Source organism: Poecilia formosa, unplaced genomic scaffold, assembly GCF_000485575.1.
Source record: "Poecilia formosa unplaced genomic scaffold, Poecilia_formosa-5.1.2 Scaffold358, whole genome shotgun sequence".
NCBI lineage: Eukaryota > Metazoa > Chordata > Actinopteri > Cyprinodontiformes > Poeciliidae > Poecilia > Poecilia formosa.
In genome coordinates, this window is record NW_006800297.1 from 61,357 (window position 1) to 89,302 (window position 27,946).

Consider the following 27,946-nt stretch of genomic DNA (forward strand, 5'->3'; position numbering starts at 1 on the left):
GGTTGCCAGTCCATTAAGGCTTGTTTTACACTTCAGAAAAGCTTAGCTTCTCCCTAATATGCAGCTCAAAATGGTCAGATCTTAACATAAACAAGTCAATCATCACTGCCAAGTGGGCTGCCATAAACTTTCTTAAGAAGCAGTGTTAAGCACTATAAAATAAACTTTAAAAAATGATGTCATATACACAGCTTTGTAATAAAAACACACAAAACAAGAACTTATAGCTGTTAAAAAAAGAGCCTCAAGGCAATGTCACAGTCATCTAAGAAAAAAAAACCCTGAATATTAAAAAATATGAACACACTCTAAATTACAATTATTTTCATTTCATACATTATAAGTGTCTCTCACCCACTAAGTGCACTCCAAAAACGTAAAATCTTACCAAGAAGTTTTGGTCTAATTTCCAGTGCAAACATCTTAATACACTTGAAATAAGAGAAAACTAACTCCTGAGTGACTTTTCAGTAAAATAAAGGATCTTGTTTTAAGTAAATATTTCCTTAATATTGATGAAAAGTTCTAGTTCCATTAGCAGATTATTCTACTAAAAACATGGCAAACAGGTGAAATAATCTGCCAGTGGAACTAGTACTTTTTTTTCTTTTTTTTCTTCTTTTTATTGCAATATTAAGGAATTATTGACATAAAATAAGCACATATATTTACTGCTAAAAAGATATTTTAAAAGTTAGTTTTGTCTTATTTCAAGTGTGCTAAGATATTTGCACTAGAAATTAAACCAAAACTTCTTGGTAAGATTTTGTGTTTTTGCAGTGTGCTCACATTAAACAAACTAAAAAAAATTTGAATAGTTGTTATCCATGCAATATAAATTATTTCATTAACTGCAGTTAATAGCTTAAGTATTGCCACAATGTGCTTCCAAGTAGAGTCTGTAATTAATTGATTGCAGTAAAACAAATTTTAACTGAAATTATATCAACAAAACAAGCATCATTTTCAATTCAAAAACCCTTTTTGCTGGTAAGTTTTTGAATAAGGAAACATATGACCTCAACAGCAAATATATTTGTTGTTTTTAGCTTATTATTTAAGTTATTCAACCATCAGATTGGTGCAAAGTGTGATTATATCAAATCAGCTTTCAGTTTTTTCAGAAACTTCTGATCATTCCTGCACCTTATTTGAAAAAATACTTCTACAGAAACATGGATGCTGACATTAGTATTGGAGACGTCTGCGCTGCTGCAACATGTTTAGGATTGAGATGCTATTTTATCTATAACTCCTGTTTGCACATCCTGAATGCAACAATAAACCTTTCCAGCAATTTTTGGAGCAAAAATTAACCTACAGTGAGCCAAGAGAAGCTATTTATCGTCCATCACTGTCGCCTGAGCATCTGACTTACAGGCATACCAGAAAACAAAATGCAATTAAATGGTTAATTGGTTTTTCATGGACTAAATCTATGTAATTAAAGTAATTTAATGAGCTAAAGCCCCAGCATTAATTTTACCTGATTCTTTTCATAGCTTTGCAGATTTTTCCATGTTGAATTGAAATGAAACTGAAAAAGCTGATTTCTGCTTTCTTAAGAGAACTGAAATATTTTACAGAAGTTCATCATAATGCTATTTTTATTGTGTTGTACACAATAAAACACAATCACAGACAGATTGTACTTTTTTACGTCCATTGAGTTTTCAAATATAGATTAAATATAACTACACAGAATCGGTCTACCAAAAACTTTTGAAAAACTTTTAGGTTTTGGCAGAAATTAGGTTTTCCTCTGACTATATTTCCATTTATTTAACTATGGATGTTCACACTGCACTGAAATTTCTAATGTGGTTTGTAGTGTTGCCTTAAGCTTACAATGAAAACAGAATCTTTTTTTAAAATACATTTTTTGTTTCTTTCTATCTTGACTCAGATCCACACGACACTGAAAAGAATCCATGGCCACATTTGAACAGTTCTTTTCTGTTTCCAGACTCAGACAGATCCGCTATTTGATGAAACTGTAGACAAACGAGCCAAGGACAATGGCCAGAATCACACAGCAGCAGAAGATCATCATTTGTTTCTGGAGAAAGAGGAATGGGGTTAATAAAGTTATAATATATCATCTGACAATTAAATTTTCCGCCACAGAACACATGGCCGTCTAATACCATTTATAGTTAATTAATGTAATAATAGTTATTTAATAGTTGACATTTCTTTACATATTTGGTAGCATTGTCTGTAGGTTTGCAAAGGGGATCCCAGGTCAGAGGTTAATGCTCTGCAGCACACGTGTCAAACTCAAGGCCAAATAATTTTACAGATTTTGAGATGTACTCTACAAAACCAGGGTAAGAACATACCTCATCGTGTCTGTTCTCTGGACTTTTTTCTTTATGAACTACATGAAAACATCATGATGTTTAGAAAAAAAAACTTTAATATCAACCAAGTGAAGCCACCCTGATCCCCATAATGACTTTATTCCAACTCAGCAGTAAACTCCAGCTGTCATCAATTATCTGATTGTTTCCTGCTTACAGTTTCTAATCAGGAAAAGATTGAACTCTGTGGATGTTAACTCACCCGGCGCGCTTCCTGCTGGTACTTGGCAGCCTTCTTGGTGTCTGCCACCGCCCTCTCAACAAACCCCACCGACTGATCCATGTTGCTTTCAATTCTGTCTATCATCCCGCCCTGTGAAAAGAGAACGAACAGCAAGACTCGATAACAAGTGAACTGACTGCTTTGCTTGATAACCAGAATGAAACTGGAATGCTTGTGACTGATTAAATTAAATTTCTTTTCTTGTCAAACTACACACGTCATTGGTTATTATTGGAAATTCATGTGACTATGAATTTCTTGTTATGCGCTTAGAAAATTAAACCTTTTTTGTATTAACTCATAAAATAATAATAAAAAACAAAAATACAGAATCATGAGAAGAATATGGACAGATAGATGTATTGACCCTTTGCGCATGACGTCACTCTTTTCGAAACTCGGCCTGTTCCGCCATGACGGACATCAAAACAACCTATTCGCTCCTGTAAAGCCTGTTAAAAAACGCACTAATGGTAGCCTAATAACGCTTTTATTTAGTTGATTTCGCAGATGGCCACAATGGTGCTGCGTGGTCGGCTGCACAAACAGACAATGGTGAAAACCAAACTTGTCATTTTATTGTGTAACACTTTTAACGCAGAAAGATACTGCGGTGATGGATAGCAGTGACTGTCAGCCCTCGGTGAAACTGCGGATTTGCAGCGAACACTTTTCACAAGGTAAGAAGATAAACGTTTATAAACTTAATAAGTAAGTGTGATCAGAAAGGTATCAAATATGGCAGTATTATGGAGAAGGTACGCCTCTAACCATTAGTAACCATGGAAACAATACCCCACCATCACGTAGCCTAGCATGTATGGAAAAAACTTGTTAGCGTCTCGTCTTCTGCAAGTTTTTAAGGCTTCTCCGGTGTAAAGGGAAGCGCTATTTATGACATAGTGATATTAATAATGTGGTCTGAATTCAGGCAAAGTCGGTAATTTGATCAACACGTCGCTCCTGTAAAGGAGCGTCAGGAGGGAGGAGGTACGGGTCGGTTTCTAAGCTAGGTGTTTCAAACTTTTGTAAATACCGCCGTCTATGAGCCCCAACCAGGTGTGTTACATCACAGACAAATTAGCTCCACTCGAACAAGAAGAAGCCATGAATAAACTGGTAAAAACAACTTTGGAAAACAATTTCAGTCACTCAGTTCAATACTCCCGTCCCTCACTTTGCAAAGGGTCAATAGACTAGAGGCTATTGTAGAGTCAATAAGGCTTGTTAATGGCCGGTTAGAATTGATTATTTTATTATGTCTTGGTTTCCATGTTTACCTGGTTCTCCACCAGCATGGCGATATCAACAAACATGTCATGGAGCTCTTTGATGCTGCTTTCCAGCCTCATGATGTCTTTGTGACGGGCCTCGATCTCGTTCAGGGCCTGCTGGTTAATCTTGGACTCTGTGATCTGCAGAAGGAGACAGAAACAAAGACTAATAAATATTTTACTGGTTTTAAAACAAGCAAAGTCCCCTTGGGTTTTGGTAATGTTGAGATCCTTAACATTAGATGGTGAATCACAAAACAGATCCACAGTTTTCCATTTTTTATTTATTGTTGGGAATAGCTCAATGGCATCGCCATTTTGGTGTTTTGTAAGTGACATGTCTATTTTTTTACCTCTTGTTGTGAATAACTGACCGGTATTATATTCAGATCTTACCCCTGCAGAGAAGACAGCTGAATTTCCCCCCTCCAGCATCTCCTCCAGTTCCTCATCAGTTGTTTTTTTCCCTGCTACAATGAGAAACAGTTTTGTTTAAAAATTGTTTTACATAAGGTTACTTAAAGCTAACTTAACCTTCTGTTTTCTATTTGTTTATGTTTTATTTCTATAGAAAGACACTTCACTGAGCATGCTCAGAAGGCATTACTACTATTATGTTGCTGAATCTGATTTTCTTACATTGTTATAACTTCACTGAACTTCAACTTTCAAGCTAATCCTGCTGGGGTACGTTAAAATATACAAAAGGAAAATTGTGTCAGTCCAAAAATACGACAAAAAACAGAAACTAGAATGTTTACTGTTACTGATTATTACAATAAAACCCATCTGATCAGCACCGGCTTTATCAGTTTAGAAAAACAGGGTAGAGAGTAGAATTGAACAGTTTTCCCTTAATTTACTTTAAATCAGCAGGTTAGCAACTTCAAAATGATATTTTTTTCCCCTATTATTTGAGTTTTTTATTTTTTTTTAAATCCTGACATTTTGGGTCTGTATCAACATATAGAATGTAATTTATTGCTCTTAAAATCAGATATTATACTTTAATGACTTAATGGGGATAATTTTGCATTTAATCTATTTTCTGCAGGAAGTAGAAGTTATAGACAATGGATAGATTTAAAAACAACAACCTTTATCATAGAACTTGTACTTTTTTAAATTCTTTATTTTTTTTTATTTATTTATTTTTTTTGCAAAATCACTTTTGGCATAAAAATTACTTGTGACATTATTTTAGGAAGGTGACAAAATACTTTTTTTTTTCCAAAAAGCACAACAACAGCAACAAATCTGCAACATTGATAGTAAATAAACAATAAAAAAATAGAGATTTTGTTTTGAGTACTTACTGATCTCAAGCTGCCGGGCAATTCGTCCTTTGCTCTTATCCCTGAAGTCAACTTGAGCCTCGTTGTATTTTGTCATGACTTCAACAAACTTTTTAGCCAATATCGCATGCTGCAGGGAGCAAAATGGAGACCGTACTTTATTCTTTTATAATTTTCTTTTTGCTCTGTCAGCGCAAAGAGCTTCGTGAATTTAAATCTCTGCATTTTAGTTTTACCTCCTCTTTTTTCTTTTCATAATTAAGGTCAGAACAAATATTATGCCAATAAGGTAATAATATTTGAGCTATCAACAAAAAAATCATTTCTATAATTGGTTGCTAAGTTAATAAAGTAACATTTACATAGCAACAGTAAAAAAGTCTCTGTATGTAATAACGGCAGTAGATAATGTATAAATACATAAGTAGGAAAGTATTTCTTGGACAAAATGTTACATAATGCTGAATGTTTACGTTAGATTGACTGTGAAAAGTCAGATTGGCGTTGTTTGACCTGTGACTTGCGTATCCTGAGGTCTGCAGAGGCCCTTTCATCTGTGTTTGACTCAAGCTGTCGCTCAATACCTGACACACAGACACACACACAAGGTGGAGAAAAATGTATTTAAAACAACCTGAAACATACTAAAATATATCAGAAATAAGTAAAATGGAAGCATAAATACTGACTCTTCAGCTTGTTTCTTGCGTTGTTAGCTGACTTTTTTATCTCATTGGTGAGAGTTTCAACATCATCCTGAGTTTCTGAGTTCAAAGTCAAAAACAGATGAAAAAGTTTTAGTTACAGATAATTAATTAAAACATTCTGAGCTTTGGAAACAGTTACTTTGGTCAGGTGTAGGGGCCGACAAGATGGAGGAGTAGAGTTTTTTAATCTCTGTCACACTCTCATCGACTTTGTCAATGCTGGTGCGAATATCTTCAATCTGAAACAAACACACACACGCACACACACACACACACACACACACACATCTGAGCTGATGACTGTGCATAGATGAATACAGAAAGAGAGAAAGTGAGTACCTGTGCAAAGAAGTCATCCATGAAAGCCTCGTTTTCCACGGGAACCTGGATGTCGTCACCGCCAGGATCACTCTTCTGTTCAGAACATGTTTAAAAAGCGGGAAGATTAAATTCCTCTACAGAAAGCACAAAACCTTACGGAAGAGGATTAACGCCACAAAAAATAACTGTTTTTTTCAGAATTCAAACTTTAATCTCAGATTTACTCTTTAATCTGAAATGATTAAAGTTAGAATTCAGAGAAAAATAATTATGATTAAGGTGAGAATTTTGAGATTAAAGTTCAAAATCAGAAAAAAAGTCAAAATTCTGAGATTAAACACTGAATTCTGCTTTTGTTTTTTATTATTATTTTTCAGCAGCCTTGTATGCAGAGTGTACTTACTATTTTCATGAGAACAAATCTCAGATCCATTTTATTAAATTGTACCATGTACCATCTGTAATCTATTTATTACAGATTGTCTGAAGTTAAATCTGACCAAGCTTTTCTTGTTTAAAGTCAGTTAGAATTACCCAAATTATTTATATGACCTAAATGCTAGTCACAGGTCAGTCACAGGTCGGAAAACTTGGCGAGAATATTCTTTTTTAGATTTTGTTGTAACTTTTCTTGAATTCAAAAGTTTACATATATTTTGTCAGTATAAAGTACAATTGTCTTTCAAACTGTGTAACCTGGGCCAAACCTTTTGGGGTTCCTTCCTCAAGTTTCCAATAGATTAGCCTACACATTTGAGTTAATTGGAGAAACACCTGTTTATGTTTTTTAAGGTTAGACTTTAAACACACCGCTTTACTGTTTGACATAAAGGGAAGGTCAAAAGAAATCAGCCAAAACAGGAAGAGAATATTGCATCTGGTTCATCCTTTGGAACAATTTCCAGATGCTTAATTGTGAGGCTTCCATCCATTCAAACAAATGCAAATACAGACATGATGGGAATGCCCAAACCTCAGACGGATTCTGTGTCCCAGAGATTATATTTTTGGTCCAAAATTTGCAGATTGGCTCCAAATCAAAAGCCAAATACCTTGTGAAGATTCAGCTGAAGCTGGTCAGACAGAGTCATTATCCACAATCAAACTGGGCTGAAAAGCCACCCAGTGAGGAAGCCATTACTTCAAAGCATAAAAAATAAATGAAAAACCAGATTGCAGTTTGCAGAGGCACGCAAATGGAAATAGCAAATATTTCTATTAGGAAATAGAAAATAATTTAGGTAATTCTCACTAACATAAAACAAAAAAAAAGGTTTGGTCAAATTTAACTTCAGACATATAGAAAAAAAATTGTCTTTTTATTCAGTGTATGTAAATACCACTCAACTGTATAATGTCTGAAAAACTAAGGATGAGCAAACAGAAATGATCAAAACGTATAAAACAGCAGGTTTAGTTTCAGTTTAACTAAAGTTTTAAAGTGAATCAGAGGCATGTCTGTCCGTTCAACAAGTGTCTCTCTGCTCATTTTGAATCTTAATAAAAATTGACGTACCTCCTTCAGCTGGGCCAGTCGGTCCTTCATTTTCTCTACTGTTGATTCAGCAAATAAATTAAATGTAAAATTATTTTTTAAAAAGGCAAAACCGACTCCAATGAAATACTCAGTTAAAGCATTGAGGCTCCTTCAAATCATTCAGCAGCTGGTGACCCAGAGAGGAATGTATAAATTAAATTATTCCACAGTCTGGATCGCTGGATCGTCCAGATTGTTTATAAGGTTTCCTGCGCTCTTTCTACGCTGAGGACCAACTAAGCCTCTATCCTCTAAGAACGGATTAGGACAGCCATTTTCAGGAGGATAAATCTCTGTCCCCCACCCCCACCCCCCTCCCACATCCGATAGGCTAATCACACCGGACCGCTGGGCCTTCATTTACTACACTACACTACAGCTGAAATAATTAACCGGATTAATCAACTGTTGATTTAGTAAATGAATAATCATTAATTGGAGATTATACTCAAAAAACAGCAATTTGCTGAAACAATAACACACTGAGAGCTGTAATTAATATTTTTATTTATTTCAAGTAGACAAAACGTAAAAGCAAAATAAAAAATGTAAAAATAAAACAGATTATCAAGCACATTGACATGCAATTTTACATAAGTTGTTNTTCAGTTTATTTATAAAGCACCAATTCACAACAAATAATTTCACAAAAGGCACTTTACAAAAACTTAAATTAGACACACATTCCAACTGATCCCAGTTACATTATAAGTCTATCTCTTAAAATCCTAATAAAGTGGAAAAATATGAAAAAGGTTCAAGGAATATAAATGCATTTGAAGGCGTCACTATCTTTTACATTTGGATAAAATGTAAAAGATAAAATAACTTCTGACTCACCATTGAATCGCCTCTGTCACCTTTACACTGTGAACAGGTGAATCATCACAGGATAAATTTAAGACTCTGAAACAGAGCAACTAAACCGAACAAAGTGACATGAAGCTAAAGACAGATTAGGATATTGATTACCTCTCGATCGGTGATGCCCTGGACGCACTTTGGACACTCCCAGCAGCTGGGCAGGTCTTTATTCACGACGCCGTCGCCCTGAACCTAACAGGACGTTTGAACAGAAACTCAGCACCAGAGCTGGGTAGAAACTACATTTACCTGAGAAACCTTTGGAAAACATTTACTCTTAGTAGTATTTTTACTACTCTGTACTTTTTACTTTTACTTGAGTAATTTTATTATGAAGTATTTCTGCTCTTACTTGAGTAAAATTTCTGGATTTTCTACCCACTGAATAAAAAACAAACATGTTTTAACCAAAAATTCACCAGACACACACCTGCAGTTTCTGTTAGTTTTTTTTATTGAAAGAAACTGATTTAGAAAAAAATGTAGTTATTTTTTGTTACTTGTATGAATTATTTATTTTTTATTTATTTTTATTATTTATTAATTATTTTTCATCCTTTAAATATCAAACTTTTCAAGTATTATATTTTGCTCCATCTAATGATGAAATTTGTAAACATTAAATGGTTGATAATTTGATCAGTTACTCAGTACTTGAGCCGACTTTTTACCAAATACGTTTTTACTCTTGGATGGCTACTGCAGCTTGAATATCAAGCACTTTTAAGGATTTTACACAGAAATCAAGCACTTTCCAAACCTTGAAAACACCTAGTTGAAATGAAATGGTTTTCAGGGATTTTAAGGAACCTGTACGAACAAAACCAAATGTTCCCAGCTTACCGTGAGGCAGGCAGGATGGACAATCTGAGCGCAGCTGGAGCACTCCATCAGCGTGAGGGAAGCGTCTCCAGTTTCCTCCTGGTTCGGCTCCTTGCAGATTTCACACACTGCAGACAGCGGGAGGCCCGGCTGGACGAGGCAGCAAAGTTACAAAAAAAAATAAAAATCAGTTCACTCACGACAACAAACCCTGTTAATAATACCTTTGCCATAATATCTGGGAAAAACGAATCCATTTGGTAAAAGTTTATTTAGATGGGTCTGCATAAGACTGACCTGTTATAAACATGAAGGGGTTTTCATGAATGTTTACGACTGTTGTCACAAAGTGTCATTCAATAAATAATGACACTTTTGATGCAAAGTTGCACTAAAAGTTGGATTAAAAGTCCATTAAAAGTGTCATTATTTACGGACTTTTACAGAAACATTCATGAAGACTCGTTCATGTTTATCACAGTGTCATGTCAGTCTCATGCACACCCATTCAAATAAAGTGTTAGCATACATTTTATACGTTTACTCAAACTCAAAACTGTCATTTATGAAGTCTCCAACCAAAATGGAGAAATTATTTGAGAAAACTCCATATTTGTATATGTGTGTCTACATGAGCAAACAGATTTAATCTGCGACAAATAATGCAGCAACGCGATTCCTAGTCGACGTTGTCGTGTTTTGTTAACTTTACATTCAAATACATTAATTAAAGGTTGTTTAATACCTATATCTGTCCATATAAATTAACCTCCTGGTGCAGTGTGTAACTCCTAACAGGAAGTTGTGGCTGTTTTGAAGCAATCTGATTGGCTGAGGCGGTCTGAGCTTTGCACCACACTGCCCCCTACGGGTCTGGAATGTTTAAAACAATAATCAGGGGCGCAGCAGTGCAGGTTTATGTGGTGCAGATACACATTATTTATTGGATAAAATGTATATATTAATTACTTTTATCCCATTATTGGTACTTTTAGATGATATTTTGCAATATTTATAAAAATGTATTTGACATTTTATTCATTTTTTCACCTTTCTTATTAAGCAACATTCATGCAAACAGTAAAGTACATTTTCATTGAGCAAAGAGACGCATTTCTACTTTTTTTTTTTACATTTTTACAAATAAACATTGAACTTTCTTACGGAGAGGCACTGCCGCAGCACACAGGTCTGCTTGAGTTTCCCAGGTCCTCCGAACTTCTTCATGTCTCTGCAGAAGTTACAGTCTCCACACTCCGCCCTTATGCACGCCTCACAGCGCTTACATCTGCAGACAAACGGAAGAAAGTTAAAATGGATTCTCTTCATGAAGAAGTGGAGCCTGAACGCAGAATCAGAGGAATGATCAGAGGTTCGCACTGGAGTCCTTCCTCAGACGCTTCAGTTCATATTTTTAACCAAATTAGGACTCTGTACTGACTTCCAATTAGGTCTGAGATGATTAATCGTGATTAATCGATTATTGAAATGATAATTAAATAATTTAGAAATTGATTAATTGTTAACTGGAGTAAACAAACTTAAGAAAAGGCCATTTCCGGAAAGAACAACACACTCAGAGCAGTTTTAAAACCAAAACTGTGCAAAAATATAAACATTTAGCATTTAAGATAAAATTAAAACCTTTATTTGTAAATGTGCTCCACCCAAAACTTGAGGAGTTCTGGGTGGAGCATTTTTAGTTTCACCTGGTTAAATTCAGTTAAAAAAAAAACAAAAAAAAAACACCTCTTGCTATGTAATCATTAGTTGGGTTAATCCAAAGAAGAATCACCAGATTACCCCTACACTGTGTTTATCAGATTAACCATCAGAATAATCGTTTACTAAATCATAAATTACAGTCCTTCCTCCCATCCCTTTAGTAATTCTGGCTGTGCCCAACTTAAAAGTAAATTTTATGTTTGCTACCTGACTCTGCGGCGCCTCAGGGAGGACATGGAGGAGGAGGGTTTCTGCGGTCGCTGCATGGAGGTCGCTGAGGGCGGTTTAGGACGAGGAGCCGGTGGCGGTGGAGGCGGAGGAGGCGGCTGATACCACGAAGGCTGAGGACGACGCAGAAAAGCCAAGAAAATTTAACATTATTATTGTTAGTTATAGTATATTCCACTTAAAGTAATTTAATCATTTTATAAAGGGTAGCTGCCAGATTTGTCTGTCTGCACGCTGAAGGCATTAATACAGACATCTTTTTACAAACGCATCGCAATCAAAGCATTTCATATCAGCCGATATCAATAATCAGGAAGAGAAAACTGGACCAGATAAAACAGGCAAGTTACTTTAAGCCTAAGGTGTTTCTAAATGAAATGACTGTTTAGGATAATGTGATGGGAAAAATAAAAGGACACAAAAGAAAATATGAGAGTGTAAATAGTTATGAAACTGTTTTGGTCCAGAAGGACGTTTGGATCAGGTTCAGATGAATGTTTACCCTGGGTGGCCACTTCACAATCGGTTTTCCAGTGTAGGACAGCTTAGGGTTGTCATTAGCATGTTCCTTCAGTAAAGCCTGAAAGAGAAAAAAAAGTTGTTAAAAGGCTGAAAACAAAAAAAAAAAGAACATTAAAAATATCAACCAGTAAAGACAAAGTGCTGTAAAGTACCTTGATGTGCGTCATGAGTGTTGAAGCGTTCTGGATCCCGGCCGGGACGCTCTTTTTGCTCGACGGCAGCGCCTCCAGTTTGCTGATCAAACTCCAGAGCCCCTCCAGCTCCAGCGGCGTCAAATGGACTTTGGATGGAGGCTTTTCCGACTCTTCGTTCTTATCAGAATCCTCCTCTGAATCAGATAACAGATTTTAATCAGAGAAATTCTAGCATGTCAGGAAAAACAGCAAAGCAACAAGTTGGGCATCCAGAAAGAATAGCTAAAGTTTAATACATTGTGGTGCACATGCAGATCTGATGATGGGAATGTAAACGACAGAATCAGGCAGAGATTGCTTCAGTCAGTGCATAAGGGCTGAAAAAGTGGCTGTGTTTCCATTAAAATGTGCGCAAATATTTGTCTATATTCTGATTATGTCGACAAAACACAATTTTGCGGTTGCTGTGTTTCCATTAAATAAGAAATTCAATTAAAATCATACATCAGTAAGCCTGTTCACTCTACAAATTATTAAAATAACGGCAGCAACAGATTTTTCATATTTCAGCCGTGGCGCTAGCGTTCAACATCTATGAGCCAATCAGAGGAGACGTCGCGCTTTATTCAGGCGTTGGCGCAACAAACCATTATACTTGGGTTTGGCTACGTGAGCGGCATTTTGGGGAAATTGTAGTCGACCATTTTACAGAAGAGCTATTGATTCAGCACGTTCAAATGAAACAACTTTCATGAAGTGCATGATGATGCTGTGAGACAGCACATTGTCCAAAAAACCTCAAAAACAGCAGCCGTATTTTACTACTTATGAGGTGCACTGTTAATGAGTGGTCTATTTTCAATTTTTTTATATATAAAGTGAAAACAAAACAGTCAGAAAAGTCAGTAGGTATCACAGTAGGCATTACTCCGCAACACGCCTTACTACGGTAGCTGTAACGTAACTAAACATTTTGACAGCACCATGAGCGCCGCGTACCACACAAAATTGCTTCGATTTTCTGATAAAAATTAAAGGCTTTTAAATGTGCCTTATAGTATGGAAAATACGGTATTGTCCTCCTGCTACTTCCTGTTGTCTTCTTCTGCGTTTCTGCCAGTAGTAACATCCGGCTGTTGATCACATGACTCATGCAATGTGAAAAAGGTGTTTTGATATGGCTGAAGAAAACCACCTCATTCTAGCGTAAAAACTTTTTATTGAAATTGCTGTTTCCATTAAGCAAATTTATTTTCGTAATTTCAATTTGCGACATTTTCCACTTAATGTAAAGAAACATTATAGGCAGCAGAACGAGCTTCCAGAATATTGACTGAAGGTCAGCAGACAACCAGAGTCAATCTGCAGAAACTGTATTCATCATGCATTTGTTTCTTACCTGTACCCAGTGAGTATTTCTGAAACTCGGCGGTGAAGTAGGACGTCTTCGTCAGACTGAAGACGTAGCGCTCCAACACGTACCAGCACATCTCATAAAAGAACGGGCAGCGAAACTTCACAGGAACCTGCAGCCGACACCAAGAACAGGGGTGTACAAACTTTATGTCACATGTGGCAAAACGGTTGAGTCAAAAACGCTTTCGGGCCAAGAAAAGTGTCTAATTTTTAGATTATTAAGGGATTTGTAGATTCAAAACTTAAAATAATATAATACATTTTCTGTATTAAAAGGAAAGGATGTAGTTTTCAAATTATTTTGAACAAATTTATTCTCGGTTAGAAAAACAAGATTTATTTGATTGTTAAATGGCTTGGCCGCAGCAAAGTCAGCTTTTAGTTATTATAAAAGCTTGGTAATAAAAACATAAATACTTTGTGTGTTACTTGAAATTTTCTACTATAAAAAAATTATGTCAGTAATAATTTTGCCCTGACTATAAATAAAAAGTTTACATCTGCATGACAGTTGGGTGACATGGCTTAAAAATAAAATCTACAATTATTTCACACCAAATACGATTTCGATCCCATTTTTTCTCAAATTTTATTTAAAATAAATTATAAACAACAGAAAATATATTTCAAAAACTGGCATTTATTTCAATCATCTCTTCTGTGAATTAACTTGAATTTAAACTCAAGTTAATTAGAAGATGTAAAACAATTTGAGCTACAGAAACACACGTGGGTGGAAAAAAAAAATCCACATTTTGCTAAAATTAAACCATCAAAAAGAAAAAATTTGATTAATCGATATAATCAATTTATCCCCCAGCTCTAATCAGCATCAACCACCTGCATTCCCTATTATTCTTCAACTGAAGTTGGGTTCCTCAAAAGAGAAATGAATAAATAAAATAAAATAAAACTGGCAGCACTTTGGACACCCGTGACCCAAAGTGCTTGTTGTTTACATTTCATAGAGTTGTGTCAAAACCTACCCGGGTTCTGTCCTCAATGTTGCAGATGTTTAGCTGCATGGGGATGTTGAAGCTGTGCAGGAAGTTTCCTCCAAACACCATCGAATCCACAGGAGTGTAAACCGCATGAATCCAGCCTGAGGATTCAAGCCGAACATCAGAACTGCTTTCTGAGCCGCTGCGTCAGACGTACTCTGAACGTACCTGAGGGTATGATGAACGTGCAGCCCGGCTTCAGTTCGATCCTCTGACAGTCAGACACTCGATCTCCCAGGAAAACGTCCCCCTGCTTCCCAGACAGAACCCAGTTCTCATACAACTCCAGGTTTGGATCCGTCGGAGGGATCAGCCAGAAAACCTGAAGCACAAACGCAATTATTATTATCAGTACGAACAATAAACTGCACCATTTCCCACTATAAACCCAAATAAAAACATTTGTCTTCTACCTTTCTCCCTTTGAGAATGTGGTACCAGACTGACGTCCCGCCAAAGTCGATGTGAAAGTCTGTGTAGCAACCCTGAACACTCATCAGGCAATATCTGAGGAATAAACAGCTTGGTTGAGTTCAGATGAGCTAACACGGCAAAAAAAAAAAAAAAATATTACCAAGTACTTTTGTCTAGTTTCTAGTGCAAATATTGTAGTACACTTTCATCAATATTAAGGAATTAATGACTTAAAACAAGTTCCCATATCTTGCCAAATAGTCACTTGCAACTTAGTACCAGGGTTATATGAGATAGTTTTGGATGTTTCATTATTGTTCAGTTTTATCCTGTTGTGACTGTTTTCTAGTTTTTATTAGCTAAATATTGTCTACTTTATTTGTTCTAGCAATAGTTTTAGTTTTTCCAGACTTTGGTTCACTTTTATGTGCAGAATCAAATATTGTATATTGATTTTCTATTGAATACTCAATAGAAGACACTGTTTTGAAAAAATTTATTATTGTTGAACACCAAACTGACTGGCATTTCTCTCAAATTTTGCTGCTTTGCATTTCGCAGACTAGCGCCACCTGGTGGAGTATGGAGTGCCGTACTTTGCCGACAGCTGATGTAAACTGCTTGTGTGGTGAAAATAAATAAAAAGTAAATTTCACATCAGTTCTACGAAAACAAACTTTGTTCCATCTATAATTTCAGTATGTTTTACTTTTATACAACATAGTTCTAATTAGTTACAGTTTTTTCCCATTAATTACCAAAAATGTTTTTTCAAAATTTTTTGTTATTTCTTTAGTTTTAGTTAACTATAACACCCTTGGTTTGTACACATGAAATAAGACAAAACTCACATATGAACACTTGAAACTAGGAACTTACTTCTGGACTTTTGGATACTGCATGTCATTGATGGAGTTGGTTGAGTCCCTCTGCCTCTCCTTTAAATGACGAGGCCACATGTTGTCCACCCAGTCTATGAGCTCCACCTATGTGTACAAGAAAGAGAAAAATAAAATAAAAATGTATTGAAAGTTAAAACGTTACTGATGTCAGTATATTTACGGAGAGAGGGAACATACTGTGGTTGGTCTTTTAACCAAATTCTCCAGCTTGGTGTGGCTGAACTCAAGACTTATAACATTATAGAGCTTCTCTCTCTGGGACGCCAGAGTCTCATAGTAACGCGTCCACTGGGCCATGGACATCTCCGTCCCCTTCTGGGTGCTCACATCCATTACGTCTATCATGCGTCTGCTACCTGAGGGGACGAAGAAGACAGGAGGTGGTTGGTCACATGATCAAATCAGAGAAGAAAGCTGGAAACCGTCCGTAAGAAAAGAGTTTGAGGAGAGGATGAAATGATGAGAAGGCAAAACAACAAAAGTACAAAAGAATGAGAGACAAATGGACAAAAGGAAAAATGGATGAGAAGATAAATAAATGAGGATGTATGGATAAAGAATGGAATATCAGATGAATAGAAGAACATATGCATGAATAACAAATAAATACTTTGCATATGTATGAAGAACAAAGATAAATTTCCATATTTTCTCACTATTGTGGAAATTGAAGTTATTCTCTGTGCAGAACATTCAATTAAAGACATGTAGCTTTATCCAGATGAAGCTGTAACATCCAATAATAAAAACAATAACAAAGATGATAATTAAAATCTTACCAACAAACGTTTTGACATCGTTGACACTGAAATCGGGTTCTGGCATCCTGCAGAACCACACAAAAGTCAAAGTGATACAATGGCTGAGGTTTAGTTTAAATATCAGGTCATATTAGCCACCAAGCTAACAAGACATGTTAGCTTAGCACCAAAGAGCTGCTAACAGCAACTAACACATGACCAAGCTAACAGGTCATGAGTAATCAGTAAACAGAAATGTTCTTACTTGATTCCCAGGCCTTCAGGCTTCTCAAACAGAATCGGGTCTCTTAGGCCACCTTTCTGGACAAACTCGTATGTAAAATCTGTGAAATATTGAAAAAATACAAAAATGGACTGAAGCGCACATATATAAAAAAAACTGTTAAGGAAAGCTTCTGTCTCTTATTGTGAGGCTAAAAGCACCAAACAATAGTTAAACACAACTAATTACCTTTTCCTTCCATGCGGACGATTCGATCAGAACTGAACTTTTCGCTTCTGACTTTTTCCTCCAAGTCGAACATCCTTCTCCCATCAATCTCCTCATCTGAGATCCCATCGTCATGGTAACGCCTTCGAGTACCGGCTCGCTGTTGTGGATAGATCAAATTAAGAAGTATGGAAGGAGACAAATAACAAAACAAAAAAAACTTGATGGTGTTAAACAGTCAACCCAAATTCCAAGACAGAGCTCAAATGATTAGAGTTTTACTAATACTTCATAAAACTGAATTTTTTTTGTACACCACAAAATAATGGAACAACTGATCATTGTTCTAGTGAGCTAATATTTATGGATCTTAAATGCAGTCAGACACTGATGCACAATCTCTGAACCGAATTCATCAGCTTACATTGTTCAATAACATTGTTCGACAACTTTAAAAAACAGTAAGAGTAATAAAGATTTGCCATATGATCCATGGAGTCTAGCCTAGTTCTTCCAGGGCCAAGACCAGAAAAAAAGAAAACACAGCTCTCCATTCCTGCAGCCCTAAGAACAATGGACAAACTATCAAGTAGCAACAAATTCAAATTCAAAAATACTTTATTAATCCCAGAGGGAAATTAAATGTTGCTGTAACTCATTAATTTTTTATTATTGAAGATTGTGATGGCTGTTGGCAGGGAAGATCTCTTGTAGTGGTCTGTATCTCAGTAAATCTGAAAAAGCTTCTGACTGAAGAGACTCTGCCTTCCCAGAGTTTGTTATTCAGGAAGCATCTCACTGTTCTGGTGGGGATGGTGCAGTCCACACTTAAGTTTAGATAGTCATTCGCTCACTCAGTCATGGCACTGATGTGGCTCCATGTGGCTGGCAGAGAGTAGTCCAATCAGTTGCTTCAAAACAAGTATGGAGGGCCTCTTCTACTGCCCTGTGATCATGCTGTGGGATTTCCCTGTGAGTTGTTTAACTTATAAAGTGTTGGGTTCTTTAACCTTTTCTAATTGCATTAGTTTACATTGAGTTGTTTCAATCTTTGTCTCATTACATAGCGGCCTGGGGAACCTAAACGGGCATTATTAAACTTACCAGCCTTTTGCTGAACCGAGGCTTTGAATCATCCATATTCAGTTGGAACGACTGGCTTCTCTCCACTGAAGAAGTAAAGAACCACCATAGATGACCTTTAACCTGCACCGTAGGGCCACATGGCTCTTTCGTAGTAAACAATTCGCTAAAAAGTATGGACCTAAATGGCTGCAATCCAAGACCCGTTAAAAAGATTAAACTAACGGAGCTTACAGAGAGCTTGGCTGATTCCGCTTTGATTTACAGCGAAATACCAAAGCGGTTAAAAAGATGCAAAAAGAAAAAAGTAGTCCTACTCGGTTACATCATAGTCTAGAAGTTAGCGAGAATTATAAGTTATATAGTTTTTCTAAATACAAGATCAACGGAAGCTTTGTTCTAATCCGAGCCGGGCCAGTGTTGGTCTGCTGAGTTCAAAATGTCCTCCGATAGAACCCCAAACATATCCTCGGGTTATTTAACAACAGATGCCTGTATCCGAACAAGCTTAACCATAGGACAAACACTTTCTCTGTGTAACTAGAACTGCAAAACCTATCGGCATGAATGTCTCTAAACAGCCGCCATTTTCCATTCCATCACAAAACAACAGTAGATCCCACCCACAAACTCGTTCTGGACCAATCACGCGAGAGCAGGCGAGAAGCTCATTGGATTTACAGCGGTGACGCTCAGCGTCAATAAAATACGTGAATTCTGATTGGACAATTATCCCAATAAGGGCGTAAGCAACCTACCAAACTACCAATAACGCCACACTTGAAACCACGTCTTGCATCCTATTGGTTGTTAGGTTCTAACGCCTTTATTGGGTGATTGAACAACATATCAATCATAAGGGTAGCCAACCAGGTGACGATGCGACACACCGTCCACACCGCCTTATTATCCAGTAAAAATTGCATTCAGTCAAATAAGACTTAAAATACGTCAGAACCCAGAGCGTATTACGGTGCTTACCCCCATGGTAACAGAGAGCGGGTCTCCTCAGGACGGGAGCCGTGATCCAGTGGACTCAGAGCCTCAGTGAGCTGTCACTACTGCCAAAGACTCACATCCCAACAGTCATGCTTCAGCTCAACAAGGAAGTGGGTGGTTCTGATGGAAATGCAACTGCACCTTCTGTCATCCACCGTTCATTGGCTGGCAAATGTTGCATGGTTGCTGTGATTGGTAGAAGAGGCTTGTCCTTCAAATAGGTACATCTGATCTACGGCAAGCCAGAGACCACGCTGTGCTGCTTTTGTCTGAAAACCGAAATACTAAAATGTAATTTTAAACAATAAATATTTAGAAGACCACCCAAAAGTCAGTAAACATGCAGAAGCTCTCCACAGTTGTGTTTTTAATCTCTAGCTATCAATAATCTTAGCCTAATCGCTTGATTAAATTTGATTTTATCTTGCAGGCCCTTCAGGTCCTCCAGGTCTTCTAGTAAGGGTCTTCTGTTCTGTTAGAACCTAAAATGAAACTAAAACTCGTAGATCATAGGTCAGACAAACAAAAATGATGGTCGGTGTGTGTATATATTTTATTTGTGAACAAAATGGACAAATCTATGAAACAGAAACAAATAAATTTTAATTTATTCTCCTACACTGATACAAACTCATACTGCTTAACAATAACAAAAAAAATGACAGTTTCATGGCAAAAATCTAAAAAAACTTCAATAAAAACTAAATTTTGGAACAGCCAATATTAATTAGACCCACGATGAATGTTGAATAATGCCCAATATGCTTCACTACATACATTTTACATCAAATAGGCTACTTTAATGTTCTTTTTTATGTAAGTAGGCTGTCATGGGAATAGGCTTGCATCTGAACAGGTTGCCAGTCCATTAAGGCTTGTTTTACACTTCAGAAAAGCTTAGCTTCTCCCTAATATGCAGCTCAAAATGGTCAGATCTTAACATAAACAAGTCAATCATCACCGCCAAGTGGGCTGCCATAAACTTTCTTAAGAAGCAGCGTTAAGCACTATAAAATAAACTTTAAAAAATAATGTCATATACACAGCTTTGTAATAAAAACACACAAAACAAGAACTTATAGCTGTTAAAAAAGAGCCTCAAGGCAATGTCACAGTCATCTAAGAAAAAAAAACCCTGAATATTAAAAAATATGAACACACTCTAAATTACAATTATTTTCATTTCATACATTATAAGTGTCTCTCACCCACTAAGTGCACTCCAAAAACGTAAAATCTTACCAAGAAGTTTTGGTCTAATTTCCAGTGCAAACATCTTAATACACTTGAAATAAGAGAAAACTAACTCCTGAGTGACTTTTCAGTAAAATAAAGGATCTTGTTTTAAGTAAATATTTCCTTAATATTGATGAAAAGTTCTAGTTCCATTAGCAGATTATTCTACTAAAAACATGGCAAACAGGTGAAATAATCTGCCAGTGGAACTAGTACTTTTTTTTCTTTTTTTTCTTCTTTTTATTGCAATATTAAGGAATTATTGACATAAAATAAGCACATATATTTACTGCTAAAAAGATATTTTAAAAGTTAGTTTTGTCTTATTTCAAGTGTACTAAGATATTTGCACTAGAAATTAAACCAAAACTTCTTGGTAAGATTTTGTGTTTTTGCAGTGTGCTCACATTAAACAAACTAAAAAAAATTTGAATAGTTGTTATCCATGCAATATAAATTATTTCATTAACTGCAGTTAATAGCTTAAGTATTGCCACAATGTGCTTCCAAGTAGAGTCTGTAATTAATTGATTGCAGTAAAACAAATTTTAACTGAAATTATATCAACAAAACAAGCATCATTTTCAATTCAAAAACCCTTTTTGCTGGTAAGTTTTTGAATAAGGAAACATATGACCTCAACAGCAAATATATTTGTTGTTTTTAGCTTATTATTTAAGTTATTCAACCATCAGATTGGTGCAAAGTGTGATTATATCAAATCAGCTTTCAGTTTTTTCAGAAACTTCTGATCATTCCTGCACCTTATTTGAAAAAATACTTCTACAGAAACATGGATGCTGACATTAGTATTGGAGACGTCTGCGCTGCTGCAACATGTTTAGGATTGAGATGCTATTTTATCTATAACTCCCGTTTGCACATCCTGAACGCAACAATAAACCTTTCCAGCAATTTTTGGAGCAAAAATTAACCTACAGTGAGCCAAGAGAAGCTATTTATCGTCCATCGCTGTCGCCTGAGCATCTGACTTACAGGCATACCAGAAAACAAAATGCAATTAAATGGTTAATTGGGTTTTCATGGACTAAATCTATGTAATTAAAGTAATTTAATGAGCTAAAGCCCCAGCATTAATTTTACCTGATTCTTTTCATAGCTTTGCAGATTTTTCCATGTTGAATTGAAATGAAATTGAAAAAGCTGATTTCTGCTTTCTTAAGAGAACTGAAATATTTTATAGAAGTTCATCATAATGCTATTTTTATTGTGTTGTACACAATAAAACACAATCACAGACAGATTGTACTTTTTACGTCCATTGAGTTTTCAAATATAGATGAAATATTAACTACACAGAATCGGTCCACCAAAAACTTTTGAAAAACTTTTAGGTTTTGGCAGAAATTAGGTTTTCCTCTGACTATATTTCCATTTATTTAACTATGGATGTTCAAACTGCACTGAAATTTCTAATGTGGTTTGTAGTGTTGCCTTAAGCTTACAATGAAAACAGAATCTTTTTTTAAAATACATTTTTTGTTTCTTTCTATCTTGACTCAGATCCACACGACACTGAAAAGAATCCATGGCCACATTTGAACAGTTCTTTTCTGTTTCCAGACTCAGACAGATCCGCTATTTGATGAAACTGTAGACAAACGAGCCAAGGACAATGGCCAGAATCACACAGCAGCAGAAGATCATCATTTGTTTCTGGAGAAAGAGGAATGGGGTTAATAAAGTTATAATATATCATCTGACAATTAAATTTTCCGCCACAGAACACATGGCCGTCTAATACCATTTATAGTTAATTAATGTAATAATAGTTATTTAATAGTTGACATTTCTTTACATATTTGGTAGTATTGTCTGTAGGTTTGCAAAGGGGATCCCAGGTCAGAGGTTAATGCTCTGCAGCACACGTGTCAAACTCAAGGCCAAATAATTTTACAGATTTTGAGATGTACTCTACAAAACCAGGGTAAGAACATACCTCATCGTGTCTGTTCTCTGGACTTTTTTCTTTATGAACTACATGAAAACATCATGATGTTTAGAAAAAAAAACTTTAATATCAACCAAGTGAAGCCGCCCTGATCCCCATAATGACTTTATTCCAACTCAGCAGTAAACTCCAGCTGTCATCAATTATCTGATTGTTTCCTGCTTACAGTTTCTAATCAGGAAAAGATTGAACTCTGTGGATGTTAACTCACCCGGCGCGCTTCCTGCTGGTACTTGGCAGCCTTCTTGGTGTCTGCCACCGCCCTCTCAACAAACCCCACCGACTGATCCATGTTGCTTTCAATTCTGTCTATCATCCCGCCCTGTGAAAAGAGAACGAACAGCAAGACTCGATAACAAGTGAACTGACTGCTTTGCTTGATAACCAGAATGAAACTGGAATGCTTGTGACTGATTAAATTAAATTTCTTTTCTTGTCAAACTACACACGTCATTGGTTATTATTGGAAATTCATGTGACTATGAATTTCTTGTTATGCGCTTAGAAAATTAAACCTTTTTTGTATTAACTCATAAAATAATAATAAAAAACAAAAATACAGAATCATGAGAAGAATATGGACAGATAGATGTATTGACCCTTTGCGCATGACGTCACTCTTTTCGAAACTCGGCCTGTTCCGCCATGACGGACATCAAAACAACCTATTCGCTCCTGTAAAGCCTGTTAAAAAACGCACTAATGGTAGCATAATAACGCTTTTATTTAGTTGATTTCGCAGATGGCCACAATGGTGCTGCGTGGTCGGCTGCACAAACAGACAATGGTGAAAACCAAACTTGTCATTTTATTGTGTAACACTTTTAACGCAGAAAGATACTGCGGTGATGGATAGCAGTGACTGTCAGCCCTCGGTGAAACTGCGGATTTGCAGCGAACACTTTTCACAAGGTAAGAAGATAAACGTTTATAAACTTAATAAGTAAGTGTGATCAGAAAGGTATCAAATATGGCAGTATTATGGAGAAGGTACGCCTCTAACCATTGTAACCATGGAAACAATACCCCACCATCACGTAGCCTAGCATGTATGGAAAAAACTTGTTAGCGTCTCGTCTTCTGCAAGTTTTTAAGGCTTCTCCGGTGTAAAGGGAAGCGCTATTTATGACATAGTGATATTAATAATGTGGTCTGAATTCAGGCAAAGTCGGTAATTTGATCAACACGTCGCTCCTGTAAAGGAGCGTCAGGAGGGAGGAGGTACGGGTCGGTTTCTAAGCTAGGTGTTTCAAACTTTTGTAAATACCGCCGTCTATGAGCCCCAACCAGGTGTGTTACATCACAGACAAATTAGCTCCACTCGAACAAGAAGAAGCCATGAATAAACTGGTAAAAACAACTTTGGAAAACAATTTCAGTCACTCAGTTCAATACTCCCGTCCCTCACTTTGCAAAGGGTCAATAGACTAGAGGCTATTGTAGAGTCAATAAGGCTTGTTAATGGCCGGTTAGAATTGATTATTTTATTATGTCTTGGTTTCCATGTTTACCTGGTTCTCCACCAGCATGGCGATATCAACAAACATGTCATGGAGCTCTTTGATGCTGCTTTCCAGCCTCATGATGTCTTTGTGACGGGCCTCGATCTCGTTCAGGGCCTGCTGGTTAATCTTGGACTCTGTGATCTGCAGAAGGAGACAGAAACAAAGACTAATAAATATTTTACTGGTTTTAAAACAAGCAAAGTCCCCTTGGGTTTTGGTAATGTTGAGATCCTTAACATTAGATGGTGAATCACAAAACAGATCCACAGTTTTCCATTTTTTATTTATTGTTGGGAATAGCTCAATGGCATTGCCATTTTGGTGTTTTGTAAGTGACATGTCTATTTTTTTACCTCTTGTTGTGAATAACTGACCGGTATTATATTCAGATCTTACCCCTGCAGAGAAGACAGCTGAATTTCCCCCCTCCAGCATCTCCTCCAGTTCCTCATCAGTTGTTTTTTTCCCTGCTACAATGAGAAACAGTTTTGTTTAAAAATTGTTTTACATAAGGTTACTTAAAGCTAACTTAACTTTATGTTTTCTATTTGTTTATGTTTTATTTCTATAGAAAGACACTTCACTGAGCATGCTCAGAAGGCATTACTACTATTATGTTGCTGAATCTGATTTTCTTACATTGTTATAACTTCACTGAACTTCAACTTTCAAGCTAATCCTGCTGGGGTACGTTAAAATATACAAAAGGAAAATTGTGTCAGTCCAAAAATACGACAAAAAACAGAAACTAGAATGTTTACTGTTACTGATTATTACAATAAAACCCATCTGATCAGCACCGGCTTTATCAGTTTAGAAAAACAGGGTAGAGAGTAGAATTGAACAGTTTCCCTTAATTTACTTTAAATCAGCAGGTTAGCAACTTCAAAATGATATTTTTTTCCCCTATTATTTGAGTTTTTTATTTTTTTTTAAATCCTGACATTTTGGGTCTGTATCAACATATAGAATGTAATTTATTGCTCTTAAAATCAGATATTATACTTTAATGACTTAATGGGGATAATTTTGCATTTAATCTATTTTCTGCAGGAAGTAGAAGTTATAGACAATGGATAGATTTAAAAACAACAACCTTTATCATAGAACTTGTACTTTTTTAAATTCTTTATTTTTTTTTATTTATTTATTTTTTTTGCAAAATCACTTTTGGCATAAAAATTACTTGTGACATTATTTTAGGAAGGTGACAAAATACTTTTTTTCCAAAAAGCACAACAACAGCAACAAATCTGCAACATTGATAGTAAATAAACAATAAAAAAATAGAGATTTTGTTTTGAGTACTTACTGATCTCAAGCTGCCGGGCAATTCGTCCTTTGCTCTTATCCCTGAAGTCAACTTGAGCCTCGTTGTATTTTGTCATGACTTCAACAAACTTTTTAGCCAATATTGCATGCTGCAGGGAGCAAAATGGAGACCGTACTTTATTCTTTTATAATTTTCTTTTTGCTCTGTCAGCGCAAAGAGCTTCGTGAATTTAAATCTCTGCATTTTAGTTTTACTTCCTCTTTTTTCTTTTCATAATTAAGGTCAGAACAAATATTATGCCAATAAGGTAATAATATTTGAGCTATCAACAAAAAAATCATTTCTATAATTGGTTGCTAAGTTAATAAAGTAACATTTACATAGCAACAGTAAAAAAGTCTCTGTAAATGTAATAACTGCAGTAGATAATGTATAAATACATAAGTAGGAAAGTATTTCTTGGACAAAATGTTACATAATGCTGAATGTTTACGTTAGATTGACTGTGAAAAGTCAGATTGGAGTTGTCTGACCTGTGACTTGCGTATCCTGAGGTCTGCAGAGGCCCTTTCATCTGTGTTTGACTCAAGCTGTCGCTCAATACCTGACACACAGACACACACATAAGGTGGAGAAAAATGTATTTAAAACAACCTGAAACATACTAAAATATATCAGAAATAAGTAAAATGGAAGCATAAATACTGACTCTTCAGCTTGTTTCTTGCGTTGTTAGCTGACTTTTTTATCTCATTGGTGAGAGTTTCAACATCATCCTGAGTTTCTGAGTTCAAAGTCAAAAACAGATGAAAAAGTTTTAGTTACAGATAATTAATTAAAACATTCTGAGCTTTGGAAACAGTTACTTTGGTCAGGTGTGGGGGCCGACAAGATGGAGGAGTAGAGTTTTTTAATCTCTGTCACGCTCTCATCGACTTTGTCAATGCTGGTGCGAATATCTTCAATCTGAAACAAACACACACACACACACATCTGAGCTGATGACTGTGCATAGATGAATACAGAAAGAGAGAAAGTGAGTACCTGTGCAAAGAAGTCATCCATGAAAGCCTCGTTTTCCACGGGAACCTGGATGTCGTCACCGCCAGGATCACTCTTCTGTTCAGAACATGTTTAAAAAGCGGGAAGATTAAATTCCTCTACGGAAAGCACAAAACCTTACAGAAGAGGATTAACGCCACAAAAAATAACTGTTTTTTTCAGAATTCAAACTTTAATCTCAGATTTACTCTTTAATCTGAAATGATTAAAGTTAGAATTCAGAGAAAAATAATTATGATTAAGGTGAGAATTTTGAGATTAAAGTTCAAAATCAGAAAAAAAGTCAAAATTCTGAGATTAAACACTGAATTCTGCTTTTGTTTTTTATTATTATTTTTCAGCAGCCTTGTATGCAGAGTGTACTTACTATTTTCATGAGAACAAATCTCAGATCCATTTTATTAAATTGTACCATGTACCATCTGTAATCTATTTATTACAGATTGTCTGAAGTTAAATCTGACCAAGCTTTTCTTGTTTAAAGTCAGTTAGAATTACCCAAATTATTTATATGACCTAAATGCTAGTCACAGGTCAGTCACAGGTCGGAAAACCTGGCGAGAATATTCTTTTTTAGATTTTGTTGTAACTTTTCTTGAATTCAAAAGTTTACATATATTTTGTCAGTATAAAGTACAATTGTCTTTCAAACTGTGTAACCTGGGCCAAACCTTTTGGGGTTCCTTCCTCAAGTTTCCAATAGATTAGCCTACACATTTGAGTTAATTGGAGAAACACCTGTTTATGTTTTTTAAGGTTAGACTTTAAACACACCGCTTTACTGTTTGACATAAAGGGAAGGTCAAAAGAAATCAGCCAAAACAGGAAGAGAATATTGCATCTGGTTCATCCTTTGGAACAATTTCCAGATGCTTAATTGTGAGGCTTCCATCCATTCAAACAAATGCAAATATAGACATGATGGGAATGCCCAAACCTCAGACGGATTCTGTGTCCCAGAGATTATATTTTTGGTCCAAAATTTGCAGATTGGCTCCAAATCAAAAGCCAAATACCTTGTGAAGATTCAGCTGAAGCTGGTCAGACAGAGTCATTATCCACAATCAAACTGGGCTGAAAAGCCACCCAGTGAGGAAGCCATTACTTCAAAGCATAAAAAATAAATGAAAAATCAGATTGCAGTTTGCAGAGGCACGCAAATGGAAATAGCAAATATTTCTATTAGGAAATAGAAAATAATTTAGGTAATTCTCACTAACATAAAACAAAAAAAAAGGTTTGGTCAAATTTAACTTCAGACATATAGAAAAAAAATTGTCTTTTTATTCAGTGTATGTAAATACCACTCAACTGTATAATGTCTGAAAAACTAAGGATGAGCAAACAGAAATGATCAAAACGTATAAAACAGCAGGTTTAGTTTCAGTTTAACTAAAGTTTTAAAGTGAATCAGAGGCATGTCTGTCCGTTCAACAAGTGTCTCTCTGCTCATTTTGAATCTTAATAAAAATTGACGTACCTCCTTCAGCTGGGCCAGTCGGTCCTTCATTTTCTCTACTGTTGATTCAGCAAATAAATTAAATGTAAAATTATTTTTTAAAAAGGCAAAACCGACTCCAATGAAATACTCAGTTAAAGCATTGAGGCTCCTTCAAATCATTCAGCAGCTGGTGACCCAGAGAGGAATGTATAAATTAAATTATTCCACAGTCTGGATCGCTGGATCGTCCAGATTGTTTATAAGGTTTCCTGCGCTCTTTCTACGCTGAGGACCAACTAAGCCTCTATCCTCTAAGAACGGATTAGGACAGTCATTTTCAGGAGGATAAATCTCTGTCCCCCAGCCCCACGCCCCTCCCACATCCGACAGGCTAATCACACCGGACCGCTGGGCCTTCATTTACTACACTACACTA

General features: G+C 36.0%; 3 protein-coding genes and 2 long non-coding RNA genes across 6 annotated transcripts; 2 read left to right on the top strand and 3 right to left on the bottom strand.

Moving 5' to 3' along the window:
* The first annotated feature begins 803 nt into the window (after positions 1-803).
* On the top strand, positions 804-20,914 carry LOC107833295 (uncharacterized). Its single transcript, XR_001659011.1, has 3 exons — positions 804-1,257; positions 6,285-6,289; positions 20,903-20,914. It is a non-coding gene; the product is annotated as an uncharacterized LOC107833295 (long non-coding RNA).
* LOC103153627 (syntaxin-3-like) lies at positions 1,577-7,976 on the bottom strand. The gene is made up of 10 exons (XM_007574622.2): positions 7,700-7,976; positions 6,202-6,276; positions 6,002-6,101; positions 5,845-5,919; positions 5,669-5,739; positions 5,177-5,285; positions 4,257-4,330; positions 3,867-4,001; positions 2,566-2,676; positions 1,577-2,059 (listed from the first exon to the last, which is right to left on the bottom strand). The coding sequence occupies exons 1-10, from the start codon at positions 7,727-7,729 to the stop codon at positions 1,982-1,984; spliced, it is 858 nt and encodes a 285-aa protein (XP_007574684.1). The 5' UTR covers positions 7,730-7,976; the 3' UTR covers positions 1,577-1,981.
* Positions 8,346-19,155, bottom strand: LOC103153631 (lysine-specific demethylase 2A-like). 2 transcript variants are annotated; one of them, XM_007574629.2, is made up of 17 exons: positions 19,004-19,155; positions 16,961-17,099; positions 16,754-16,832; positions 16,528-16,574; positions 15,926-16,104; positions 15,726-15,832; positions 14,846-14,939; positions 14,601-14,754; positions 14,418-14,533; positions 13,415-13,541; positions 12,034-12,209; positions 11,862-11,939; positions 11,339-11,472; positions 10,571-10,694; positions 9,428-9,556; positions 8,693-8,776; positions 8,346-8,587 (listed from the first exon to the last, which is right to left on the bottom strand). In XM_007574629.2, exons 1-17 carry the CDS (start codon positions 19,007-19,009, stop codon positions 8,516-8,518), a joined length of 1,845 nt encoding a protein of 614 aa, XP_007574691.1. In that variant the 5' UTR covers positions 19,010-19,155; the 3' UTR covers positions 8,346-8,515. The 2 variants fall into 2 exon arrangements, with proteins under 2 accessions (XP_007574691.1, XP_007574690.1); XM_007574628.2 differs by lacking the exon at positions 19,004-19,155 and adding an exon at positions 18,044-18,623.
* On the bottom strand, positions 20,679-27,817 carry LOC103153630 (syntaxin-3-like). Its single transcript, XM_007574627.2, has 10 exons — positions 27,550-27,817; positions 26,052-26,126; positions 25,874-25,973; positions 25,717-25,791; positions 25,541-25,611; positions 25,047-25,155; positions 24,131-24,204; positions 23,741-23,875; positions 22,441-22,551; positions 20,679-21,934 (listed from the first exon to the last, which is right to left on the bottom strand). Exons 1-10 carry the CDS (start codon positions 27,577-27,579, stop codon positions 21,857-21,859), a joined length of 858 nt encoding a protein of 285 aa, XP_007574689.1. The 5' UTR covers positions 27,580-27,817; the 3' UTR covers positions 20,679-21,856.
* LOC107833294 (uncharacterized) lies at positions 22,559-23,843 on the top strand. The gene is made up of 3 exons (XR_001659010.1): positions 22,559-22,934; positions 23,063-23,141; positions 23,756-23,843. It is a non-coding gene; the product is annotated as an uncharacterized LOC107833294 (long non-coding RNA).
* Positions 27,818-27,946: the final 129 nt, after the last annotated feature.

Bases quoted from the DNA above. Each gene is read 5' to 3' on its own strand.
- LOC103153627 (XM_007574622.2), bottom strand. From the start codon at position 7,729: ATGAAGGACCGACTGGCCCAGCTGAAGGAG. The intron at 6,277-7,699 runs GTACGTCAATTT...TGTTCTGAACAG, and splicing joins GACTGGCCCAGCTGAAGGAG to AAGAGTGATCCTGGCGGTGA. The intron at 5,920-6,001 runs GTAACTGTTTCC...CTTTGAACTCAG, and splicing joins GGCCCCTACACCTGACCAAA to AAACTCAGGATGATGTTGAA.
- LOC103153631 (XM_007574628.2), bottom strand. From the start codon at position 18,079: ATGGATGATTCAAAGCCTCGGTTCAGCAAAAGGCTG. The intron at 14,534-14,600 runs GTACGTTCAGAG...TTGAATCCTCAG, and splicing joins CACGTTCATCATACCCTCAG to GCTGGATTCATGCGGTTTAC. The intron at 10,695-11,338 runs GTAGCAAACATA...GTTTGTCTGCAG, and splicing joins CTGAGGCGCCGCAGAGTCAG to ATGTAAGCGCTGTGAGGCGT.
- LOC103153630 (XM_007574627.2), bottom strand. From the start codon at position 27,579: ATGAAGGACCGACTGGCCCAGCTGAAGGAG. The intron at 26,127-27,549 runs GTACGTCAATTT...TGTTCTGAACAG, and splicing joins GACTGGCCCAGCTGAAGGAG to AAGAGTGATCCTGGCGGTGA. The intron at 23,876-24,130 runs GTAAGATCTGAA...CTCCTTCTGCAG, and splicing joins CAGCTGTCTTCTCTGCAGGG to ATCACAGAGTCCAAGATTAA.